Genomic DNA, 12,238 nt, shown 5'->3' with positions numbered 1-12,238 from the left:
ACATGCATTTTGCGACCCCACGGGACATTCTGGTGGCAGCTTGGAGCTACAAAAGAAGCTGCCACTCTCTTTACCCCAGGAGCTGACTCGGTGATCTCCTTCAACCATGGAAAGTCCCTTCCCCAGATAGACTCTGGTTTTCCACTGGCTTCTCCTGCTGCTAAAATAAAACCGGGCTAATCCCTCAGCCATCCAGTGTTAACAGGTGGGGCTGCCTCCCCAGCATTTGTCAGAGGTGTGAAGAGGCCTTTTTTATGTGCAGTTTTGCTCCTCTGGCTGCCACACCTCTGTCCTCCAAGGGAACTGCTCTTATTACCCTGGGCCTCTCTGCCAAGAGCCTCTTAGTGGCTGGCTGGCTCCCGTTACCCTCCTGTTGGACTCGGCTTTCAGAGTTGCCTTCCCTTCTCTTGTGAAGAGAGAAGTCCATGAGGACAGACAAAAGTCACACAGCCCTGTGCTACATGTGGATGAGGGACCACTGTGAGTAACTGTGGCTGCCTCCTCCACCCCGAGTTCCTATCAACCCTACAGACGCAGCTGAGTGACTTTCTTGTGGCCTCCAACCATGCACAAATCAGCACTATAGAAAAAGCTAGCAACAGGTACATTTAGAATTGATACTTATAAGAGCAGGCTTGGTCTGGGTTTTTCGTCCTGCTGCAGAGAACAAAACTGACCACAACGTGTAAGTTTGTAGCACAAGACAGACTTTGTCAGAAAACGGTCAAGAATACAGCAGCAGAGTCCGTCCATTTCTCTGGGGCCCCTTACCCATTTCCATGGACATATTTCCCAGACAAGCTACAGAACAGGTAATGTGTCCTGCAATTTATTCACTTCAGGCCACAGGGCTGCTTGAACAGACTTTGTCGTTCGCATTCTGCACCACCCCACACCCCCGCTTTTTTTTGGATTTGAAAACTTTTAGTGCATTAAAAATAAAAGAATTAGGTCAAATCAGCCAAGTTAAACAGGTTCGAAATTTATTTTAAATGTTAGATTGATACAACCATTTAATAGGTGGCCTTCATATGGCCTATGGAAGCCAACAATTTTTAAGGAATAAAGAATAACAACACCAATTATGAATCTGGGGGCATTTTAGAAAAAAAATCATAATGTTTCATTGAAAGCATCTTTGTGTTCTTAAAATCAGGGAAAGTTTGCCATTCAAACTTCCAAAATGTGTTTTTGAACATTATTTTAGAGAAAATTATATATATATATTTTAAAAAGAATGAAGGATCCTTCTAATGAAGGATCAAGAAAGCAGAGGTGAGAAGGTGACTTCAATTTCACAGGCAAATATATCTGTGTATGCACATTTGCATGTAAATTTTCTGATGACGTCATATCGCAGGTAATACAGGAGTTTGGTCAAAATGGGACTTCCTGGGGGCAGAGCTGCTGGACAGTGAGAGAGTGAAGTGGGACACTGAGTGTTTCAACACCATCCTGGGGAGTGAATGTGAATCAGGTGTGTCAGAGAGACAACCGCCCCGCCCCCAAACCGGCTGAGCTCTTTGCAACTGGAGAGGAGGAGTGAGATGTGTTCACCCTGAGACGGGCCTCCAGAGAAACTCAGGAGAAAGTCTAAAGCCCCTGATCTGCATAAAGCAGCAGAGGAGGGGCTTGGCCGGTTGTACAGGAGCCCGAGAGCAGTGCCCCTGCTTAGAACACTTATTTCTTCCCCAAGGGTGATGCAGGCACAGAATGGAGCTATTTGACTTGGAGGCCTAATTGCCTTCGCTGAATGTACTCCAGGAGCCCAAGTCCTTAACGTGAGGCCTGAGTGCTTGATGCTGATGTCACCGGTCTCCTAGTGCTGTCGGTCATTCCTCTGGTGCCTCCTGCTGCTGGAAGAGTTTTCCCATTTCCCCTTCCGCCTTGGAGCTGGTCTGTGGAGAAGTGGCCTTCCCAAGAAGGTAGAGCCTGAGTCAGGGGGTCAACACACAGCGGTGAGATGAAGACACCAAGGAACAGGGAAGCACCCACACCTTGGTCTCAGGGACAGTTACCTGCCAGGAGCGGGTGACCCAGCCTGATGTAAGAGTCCTCCTAATGCGGTCAGGAACCTGGGGGAAGCGTACAGCATTCCTTTGGTGGAGGTGACGAGCTGGTGCTACAAAACATCTATCCCAGTTGGGTAGGGCCTTGGGGCCACCCCTCTACCAGACTCTAAGGAATCACATCATTCCAGGACTTCGGAGAAGTGGGCTGGTGTTTTGGGATGTCTAGAGCAGCAGATGTTACAGAGGTGCATGGGGGCCACCCTGGAATTTCTGGGCAGGGAGGCAGCTGGAGGGTGGAGAGCAGCATGGTCTCCCCATGGCTGGCGAATATCAGGTGAGGGCGGGAGTGGTCCCAAGGTCAACTTCGATGCAGCTTTTGTCCATGTCTAACTCAGAGTAGTGACAGAAGGGGATGGTGGGTGTTTTTCGACTCTGAAGGGCTTGACTCTGTCCACAGTTGCTGCTTCCCTTCTTGCAGGTTTGGGTCCCCCTGTATCTCCTCTCCTCCCTGCGGGAATGTGTACAGAGCCAACCCAACAGAGGGTGAGTGGAGCATTTGGCAGTGGTTACTTTGCTGCAGTCCCTGTATTTTTCATGAAACAGCACCAAGATTGGTTGCTCTCTCTCCCTGCTCTCCATGCTGGAGGCTTAAAAGACAGGGATCTGGTCTCTCCGAACCACATCCAGGTCATCATCCAGGGTTAACAAAACCTGAAATGAGAGAGGCAGAGAAATGAGAGGAACCCACAGTTGCAATAAATCCCTATTTTCTCCCAAAGACTCACAAGTGCCCTTACTTGTTTTCATGTCTTCTGCAGCTTTCTGCAACGCCGTGCTCTTAACAGGCACTTGTCATAATTACATAGTTCATTTATTAATTCAAATATTTATCAAGGGTCTATTAAGTGCTATTCCACGTGCTAGAGATATGGCTCAGAACAAAAGAGACAAAAATCCCTTCCCTGGTGGGGCTTACATTTGAGAGGGCTTCAGACATGAAGCAAACGCATGAGCAAAGTCAAGTATGTTAGCTAGTAATATGTACTAAGGATAATAATTAAACTGTGGTGGGGATATAGGAAGTATGGGATGGGGCGAGGTAAAAAAATTTTTGGTTAAAATTTTATTTTTCTAAATTTTGTATTTTTATTTTATATTGGAGTATAGTTGATTAACAATGTTGTGATAGTTTCAGGTATACAGCAAAGTGATTCAGTTGCATATGTATAAAATTTTGTTTTTCATTGGGTGGCCAGGGACATCATTACCACTTAGGAGGGGACATTTGGGTCGGGACCTAAACGGAATGAAACCTTGTTGCATAGAATATTGCCATATAAGAATTGTACCCTAATCCTCCATTTTTAGTTCCCTCTACCATCACTCTCTCCACATGGAACCCTTAGCTCCACTTTTGTTGTCTCTGTCTCTCTAGAGAAGGTGACTATCAAAGATAAAAGCCTTCAGGAATGATGTTTATTCAGACTGGTTAAACTTCCCAAACTGGCCACAAGGGGGTAGCCCTGCTCCACTCTTGAGGTTACATGGACAAGACTAAAGTAAGTGGGCAGCGTGAAACCAAGAGGCCTAATATTGGGCTGGCCAAAAGATTCGTTCGGTTTTTTCCGTAAGATGGCCCTAGTAGCACTTAGTTGTCCAAACTTCATTTGGAACAATTTTGTTAGATTGTGTGTGACAGCTGTCCTATCAGCGTGCATTTAAAAAGAGACCTATCAAAATTGGCGAGTTTTTGTGTAGCCATTTTAATATTGAAGATGGAAGAAAAACAACATTTTCGGCATATTATGCTTTATTATTTCAAGAAAGGTAAAAACAACTGAAATGCAAAAAAAAGATTTGTGCAGTGTATGGAGAAGGTGCTGTGACTGATCGAACATGTCAAAAGTGGTTTGTGAAGTTTTGTGCTGGAGATTTCTCGCTGGACGATGCTCCACAGTCAGGTAGACCAATTGAAGTTGATAGCGATCAAATCGAGACATTAATCGAGAACGATCAATGTTATACCACACGGGAGATAGCCGACATACTCAAAATATCTAAATCAAGCGTTGAAAATCATTTGCACCAACTTGGTTATGTGAATCACTTTGATGTTTGGGTTTCACATTGAGTTAAGCGAAAAAAACCTTCTTGACTGTATTTCCGCATGTGATTCTCTACTTAAACGTAATGAAAACGTTCTGGTTTTGGGCTTCCCTGGTGGTGCAGTGGTTAAGAATCTGCCTGCTAATGCAGGGGCACGGGTTTGATCCCTGGACTGGGAAGATCCCACATGCCTCAGAGCAACTAAGCCTGTGCGCCACAACTACTGAGCCTGCGCGCCACAACTACTGAAGCCCGTGCACCTAGAGCCCATGCTCCGCAACAAGAGAAGCCACTGCAATGAGAAGCTCGTGCACTGCAACAAAGAGTAGCCCCCGCTCGCCACAACTAGAGAAAGCCCGTGCACAGCAACGAAGACCCAACACGGCCCAAAATAAAAAACAAACATAAAAAGTTCCGTTTTTAAAACAAATTGTGACAGGCAACGAAAAGTTTCTACTGTACAATAAAGTGGAATGGAAGAGACTGTGGGGCAAGCGAAATGAACCACCACCGACCACACCAAAGGTCGGTCTTCATCCAAAGAAGTTGATGCTGTGTATATGGTGGGATTGGAAGGGAGTCCTCTATTATGAGCTAATTCCAGAAAACCAAATGATTAATTCCAACAAGTTCTGCTCCCAATCAGACCAACTGAAAGCGGCACTCGACGAAAAGCATCCAGAATTAGTCAACAGAAAACGCATCATCTTCTATCAGGATAACACAAGACTACATGTTTCTTTGATGACCTGGCAAAAACTGTTACAGCTTGGCTGGGAAGTTCTGATTCATCTGCCGTATTCAGCAGATGCACCTTCGGATTTCCATTTATTTTGGTCTTTACAAAATTCTCTTAATGGAAAAAAATTCAATTCCCTGGAAGACTCTAAAAGGCACCTGGAACAGTTCTTTGCTCAAAAAGATAAAAAGTTTTGGGAAGATGGAATTATGAAGTTGCCTGAAAAGTGTCAGAAGGTAGTGGAACAAAAGGGTGAATACGTTGTTCAGTAAAGTTCTTGGTGAAAATGAAAAATGTCCTTTATTTTTACTTAAAAACTGAAGGCACTTTTTGGCCAACCCAGTGTTATTTGTTAAATGACCTTGTGTACAGGCACCATGGGCTTTTATTTTGGAAAAGTCAAAATTAAGATCGAAGTAGGCTGGGAGTTCTCCTCCTGGGTTGTTATAATATGCATGGCTTCTGGAAAGGTGTTTGGGCAAAAAATGGAGGGACTACAGGAGAGATTTGGAAGAGACTGGTTAGAAGGCAAAAAGAGGCCTGCCTGCTATCCTGAGCCACTCCAAGAACTTGTGAAATGTTTGTAAGACATGCAGTGAGACTGGAAGAGGGGGAGGAATGTGAGTATAGCACAAGAAGGTATAACCTAGTGTGGCTGAGATTGTAGCCAATGCCAAAAGTGGTTCCCGGGGGATTTGGGCATGTGAGTTCTAATCAACAATTCAGTCCAAACATTGCACAACTCAAGGAAAATTATTTTATCACTCTGTGTCTTAAAGTATTGAAGAGTAAAAGGAGAATGAAAATAACGATCTAACCTAAGGATACAGTGTAAAAAAGAAATTCTGTACATTGAATTATAATGAAGACTTGGAAAGGGAAATTAAAAATACAAAAGGGGATGTAAGAAAGAGGGGAAGAGAAAAAAAGGGGGGGTACAGGATGTAAAGCGAGAAGAAATGAAAAAAGTTTTTATAAACTCACCAAGAATGAGAAAAACAGGGCAGTAGCAGAGAGGAAGTGCCAGATGTCATGGTCATCAAAGAAATCCAGCAGGATACACTCTCGATTCTTCTCTCGGGATTCGGCTGGCGTTCCCTGGAAGAAGGTGAGGCAGGATGTAGTGGGGGCATTCCCACAGTTCAACTTCTTAGAGCGCTGAGTATCCAGAAACCTAAAAAGTCACTACTAGATGCCTGGGTCAAAAAGTTAGCTTCCGGACTTCCCTGGTGGCGCAGTGGTTGAGAGTCCGCCTGCTGATGCAGGGGACACGGGTTCGTGCCCCGGTCCGGGAAGATCCCACATGCTGCGGAGCGGCTGGGCCCGTGAGCCATGGCCGCTGAGCCTGCGCGTCCGGAGCCTGTGCTCCGCAGCGGGAGAGGCCACAACAGTGAGAGGCCCGCGTACCGCAAAAAAAAAAAAAAAAAAAAAGTTAGCTTCCAAGAAAACATACGTCCACACAAAACTTGACCACAGTTGTTCACAGCAGCAGCATTCATAAAAGCCAAGAAGCGGAAACAACTTAAATGTCGATAGACTGCTGAACGGGTAGATAAAATGAGGTATATCCATACAGTGGAATATTCAGCAATAAAAACATGAAGTACTGATAACATCTACACATGGGTGGACCTAGGAACCATTATGAAGAGAAGCCAAAGACCACATGTAATGTGATTCCATTGATATGAAATGTCCAGAATAGGTAGATCTGTAGAGACAAAAGATAGATTAGTGGTTGCCTAAGGCTAAGGGGTTTGGGAGAAATGGTGATTGACTGCTAACGGATGCAGGTTTTTTCCTGGGGTGATAAAAATGTTCTAAAGTTGTCTGTGGTGATTATGGTGATGGAGAGCTAAGACTTCTTCCCTGTTCTGTGCCTCAGATACATCACCCGTTTCCTAGGCCTCAGCTTTCCTATCTGTGAAATGGATTTATAAACACCGGCACCTGTGTAATTGTTTATGGATGGTGACTATGATAAGGTGGAGAAGATACACTAAGCAAGGTTCCTGTACATATTAAACATCCACTGGGAACAGGATCATAATCATAATATGACACATAATGAAGATCACATTTGCAGTGTTGGTAGAGCTTCGTTTTTAAGAGGTGCCACCCTGATAATGATGACATGCCATTTATTGAGCAGTCACGTGTGGATATTGAAAACCATCCCCTTTAGAGAAAGCATTCATGTCAGAGAACATAAAAAAGATAAACAGCAACAAACACATGAAGAGAGGGAGGTAGGAAGGTCATAAAGGCAAGATGGAGAGAGAATGTCATCCTGGAAAAGAAAACTGCCCTCTTACCTCCCAGCTGCTGAGATTCTGGAAGAAAAAATACAAGGCAGCGGCCCACACCGCAGCGGTGGCAACGATGCAGAAGAGCGGGATCAGGAGGATCTTCTCGGAGCTGCGAAGCTGTGGGTGAGAAACGCTGCTGCCAAGCCGCACGCGTCACCCGAGGAGGGCCCGCGGTGCCCGGCTCCCAGCCGCCACTCTTACCTTCATGATGACGTAAAAGGCCAGGTAGAGCAGCAGGTTACAGATGAAGATGCCCAGCATGTAGGAGGCAAAGTCCCTGGGTCGATAGATCAGTCCAAAGAGGGCACTGAGCACACAGAGGAATTATTTTGTAGCTATGAAGGTGGATTTGTAACATTATTGGCTTTTTCACTTCCACACCCCCATTTCTGGTGGGAGGGGAATTTTAAAATGTTGTAAGTAACTTTCAATTCATTACGTCTTCCTCAGAACATTCATTTTTAACGATTGTGAGGTTCCTATCAGTGGATGTACCATAAGCAATCATCCTACCTCTCTAGTTGAAATGAAGAGTTTTCTCTTTGTCCTTCAGTTGTGCACTATTATTAAAAACTGCAACAATAAATACCTTCAGACATATTGTGCTTTTTTTTTCTTTTTGCATTTAAGATGTTTAGAATAGATTACTAGACATAGAATTATCTCAATACTTGGCTTGACACACATTACCAAATTTTTGCTAGCTGTCTAAATTAATACTGAAGTTTATTTTGGTTGGGGTTTGGCCTTAATTTTGCTCCAAATTTCTATTCCGTTCTAACAAAAGTCTTTATTATACAGCCCTTTCTTATCTCCTGGTTTTGAAAGCTTGTGTTTAATACAGACACACCATGCACATATATATATATAGTTGGATTTCTGGCCACTTCATCCTGATTCACTAATTTATAATTTCTAGTTTTGGAGCAGTGGCTCATCGTGTTATTGTTGTTTTATAATATGTTAGATTATCTAACAAAGGTTAGGCTAGCTTGCACTATCCAATGTGGTAACCACATGTGGCTATTTAAATAAAAATTAATAAAAATTTTAAAAAAATTGAAAATTCATTTCCTCAGTCACACCACATTTCAAGTGCTCAATAACCACACGTGGCTAATAAACACATCATTCCAGAAAGTTCTATTGAATAATGCTGGGCTGTCACTATACACCTCTGCCCCTCCTTTCTCTGGTTAACCTTTTGCAGAGACCTTTGACAATTTTGTCTAACTAGGTAAATAATTTCAGAATAAAATCCTATTAACTTCATTCCATTTCTAATTCTAAATTTACACATTAACTTGAGAATTGTTATCTTTACAATAGTTAATCTTCTCACCCAGGGCATGCCATCTTTCTTCATTTAGCTAAGTTTTCTTCTATCTCTCCTGATAAGGTAATTAAATTTTCTGCAGAAAGATTCCACACATCTCTCAAAGTTTATTCCTAAGTATTTAAGTGGAAAGCTGTTATTAATGGAGTGTTTTTGTTCATTTTTTTAAAAATTTATTTTTTATTGAAGTATAGTTAATTTACAATGTTATGTTAATTTCTTCTGTACAGCAAAGTGACTCAGTTATACACATCTATACATTCTTTTTAATATTCTTGTCCATTATGATTTGTCCCAGGGTATTGAGTATAGTTCCCTGTGCTATACAGTAAGACCTTGTTGTTTATCCATTCTGTATGTAATAGTTTGCATCTACTAACCCCAAACTCCCAGTCCATCCCTCCCCCGCCCCCCTACACTTGGCAACTACAAGCCAGTTCTCTATGTCTGTGAATCTGTTTCTGTTTCGTGAATAGGTCCATTTGTGCCATATTTTAGATTCCACATGTAAGTGATATCATATGATATTTGTCTTCCTCTTTCTGACTTACTTACTTAGTATGATAATCTCTAGTTGTATCCATATTGCTGCAAATGGCATTATTTCAGTTTTTATGGCTGAGTAGTATTCCATTGTATATATGTACCACAACTTCTTTATTTATTCATCTGTCAATAAACATTTAGATTGTTTCCATGTCTTGGCTATTGTGAGTAGTGCTTCTATGAACATTGGGGTGCATGTATCTTTTTGAATTATAGTTTTCTCTGGATATATGCCCAGGAGTGGGATTGCTGGATCATATGGTAATTCTATTTTTAGTTTTCTGAGGAACCTCCATACAGTTTTCCATAGTGGCTGAACCAACTTACATTCCCACCAACAGTGTAGGAGGGTTCACTTTTCTCCATACCCTCTCTAGCATTACTTATTTGTAGACGTTTTAATTATGGCCATTCTGACCATTGTGAGGTAGTTTTGATTTGCATTTCTCTAATAACTAGTGATGCTGAGCACCTTTTCATGTGCCTATTGGCCATCAGTATGTCTTCTTTGGAGAAAAGTCTATTTAGGTCTTCTGCCCATTTTTTGATTGGGTTGTCTTTTTGTTATTGAGTTGTATGAGCTGTTTATATACTTTGGAAATTAAGCCCTTTTGGGTCGCATTGTTTGCAAATATTTTCTCCCATTCCATAGGTTGTCTTTTTGTTTATGGTTTCTCTTGCTGTGCAAAAGCTTGTAAGTTTGATTAGGTCCCATTTGTTTATTTTTGTTTTTATTTCTATTGCCTTGGGAGACTGACCTAAGAAACTTTGGTATGATTTATACCAGAGAATGTTTTGCCTATAATCTTTTCTAGGAGTTTTATGGTGTCATATCTTATGTTTAAGTCTTTAAGCCATTTTGAGTTTATGTTTGTGTATGGTGTGAGGATGTGTTCTAACTTCATTGATTTACATGTGGCTATCCAGCTTTCCCAACACCACTTACTGAGAGACTGTCTTTTACCCATTGTATATTTTTGCCTCCTTTGTCAAAGATTGATTGACCGTAGGTGTGTGGGTTTATTTCTGGGCTCTCTATTCTGTTCCATTGATTCATATGTCTGTTTTTGTGCCAGTACCCCACTGTTTTGATTGCTGTAACTTTGTAGTATTGTCTGAAGTCTGGGAGGGTTATGCCTCCTGCTTTGTTCTTTTTCCTCAGGATTGCTTTGGTAGTTCTGGGTATTTTATGGTTCCATATGAATTTTAGGATTATTCTAGTTCTGTGAAAAATGTCATGGGTAATTTGATAGGGATCACGTTAAATCTGTAGGTTGATTTGTGTAGTATGGCCATTTTAACAACATTAATTCTTCCAATCCAAGAGCATGGGACATCTTTCCATTGATTGTTAAATCTGATTGCAGACTTGGGTCTGATTTTAGTTCTACTAGAGGCAGGGACAAGCTAGGTGATGCTGACCCTGCAGACACTATCATCAGTTGTTCAGTATCGTATCTCCTATCAACACCCTCCATCCTGTCTTACAGAGTCGCCAGGACTGTGGGGTCTTCCCTAAAAGGGTGGCCGAGAGAGCATCGCAGGTGACCACGGCCAAGAATCACCCATCCTGACGTGTCCTTGAGTAAAGGACAGTCCTTCACAGGTATGGACTTTCCCCAAGGTAAACCCTGGGGCAACAATATTGTGGGAAGTTTCTTCCAGAAGCATGTGGCCCCGAAATAAGATTCAAATTCTCATGACTTGATTCTGGCTTTCCCTGATGGTGTGCTTATTTCTTTGCATCTGGTATCTTTTTTTTTTTTTCCCGATACGCGTGCCTCTCACTGCTGTGGCCTCTCCCGTTGCGGAGCACAGGCTCCAGACGCACAGGCTCAGCGGCCATGGTTCACGGGCCCAGCCGCTCCGCGGCGTGTGGGATCTTCCCAGACCGGGGCACGAACCCGTGTCTCCTGCATCGGCAGGCGGACTCTCAACCACTGCGCCACCAGGGAAGCCCTGCATCTGGTATCTTAAAGGGAGGAGGAGTAGGGTGTCACCTTTCTATCAAAGGTCACTGACCCAGAGGAGCACATCAGCTAAGAACCACTAATAAAAGCAGCTCAACATACTTATTTTTTGAGGGATCAATAAAACATCTCACTCATTCACATTTGTAAGTTAAGAGTAAGTTGCAAAAAATAGATACATAAAATACAGCTAGCAGAATTGTACTTCTGTTGCACTGTTCTACTTAGAGGTCATTTGAGGAAACAAGACCAAGGTGATAATGAGGGAAAAGAAAAGGAAGAAAAATGATATAGGCAGAGTAAGAAGATTGAGACCTGGAGGGAAAGAAAGAAATGAGAAAGACACACACACACACACACACACACACACACACACACACACACACACACACCCTAGTAAGAAAGAGAAATGCCTACTGGGTAGCCTTTATGGAAAGTTCTAAAAAGAGTTTAAAACTGTTGCATTTTTGCTGCTGCTGGCATAATTACTCTCTCTTTGTATATATGTGTGTATGTGTGTATATGCATATATATCCAATCTAATTTATCCACCTAGATATAGCAAATTTGATGTTTGTCTTGTTGAACAAATGAGCTCAGGGCATCAGTGTGTTGAACTCATTGCTTTAAGGGAGGCAACTATTGGTACACAAGAGCTTCCTAGTGCATTCTTTGCAGGACGAAAAATAGCTTTCAAGTCACTAGAACAAGCACAGTCCTAAGCTCTCCTTAATTTAAGACTTCTTTATAAAAATGACAGCCAAGGAAAGCTAAACCACGGTGTTACAGAGAAATTAATAAAGAGAAAAATGTGTTTTCCTAAGACTACTTACAAGGACCAGTTAACCAGATTCCCCACGATGAGCAATACCATTCTGTCCTGGAAAGGAGGAAAGAAAACATCAAATGAGGGGCCGCACATACTGCTTTTTAAAAAACTTACCATAGGGGAAGCATCAATTATGGGAAAACAATTGCCTTGGTGGAAACAATTTTTCTATAGTTTTAAGAGAGCTGTGCCTATGACTGGAAAGTCCTCTACGAGGACTAAATGGCAAAGCCTCTGACTGCTAACAGACGTGACCTCGTCCCTATAAAAGAAAGCCTGGTGAATAAAGCAGAAGTCTTGCTGTTTTCCCCCCAGTTTTTAAAGGAGCTGGGCGCCTGGGCCCACCTCTTGGCGGGAAGGCTGGTGGTATGTGCTGATTACTCAGTAGTTA

General features: G+C 42.6%; 1 protein-coding gene across 3 annotated transcripts in view; it reads right to left on the bottom strand.

Annotated features, from left to right (window-relative positions):
* Window positions 1-967: 967 nt before the first annotated feature.
* Window positions 968-12,238, bottom strand: part of SIDT1 (SID1 transmembrane family member 1) — an 87,038-nt gene continuing 75,767 nt past the window's right edge. For 2 of the 3 annotated variants that reach the window (XM_029215049.1, XM_029215050.1), the window contains 5 exons: window positions 11,852-11,898; window positions 7,368-7,473; window positions 7,173-7,283; window positions 5,842-5,955; window positions 968-2,723 (listed from right to left, as the gene is read on the bottom strand). In XM_029215049.1, coding sequence (XP_029070882.1) covers window positions 2,661-2,723; window positions 5,842-5,955; window positions 7,173-7,283; window positions 7,368-7,473; window positions 11,852-11,898 — 441 coding nt within the window. In that variant the 3' untranslated portion in view covers window positions 968-2,660. The remainder of the gene's footprint in view (window positions 2,724-5,841; window positions 5,956-7,172; window positions 7,284-7,367; window positions 7,474-11,851; window positions 11,899-12,238) is intronic. The other variant, XR_003792406.1, reaches the window with a different exon arrangement.

The sequence above is a fragment of the Monodon monoceros genome, unplaced genomic scaffold, assembly GCF_005190385.1.
Source record: "Monodon monoceros isolate NGI ecotype Baffin Bay Population unplaced genomic scaffold, NGI_Narwhal_1 Super_Scaffold_11, whole genome shotgun sequence".
Classification (NCBI taxonomy): Eukaryota; Metazoa; Chordata; class Mammalia; order Artiodactyla; family Monodontidae; genus Monodon; species Monodon monoceros.
This window is presented reverse-complemented; position numbering and strand designations above follow the sequence as displayed.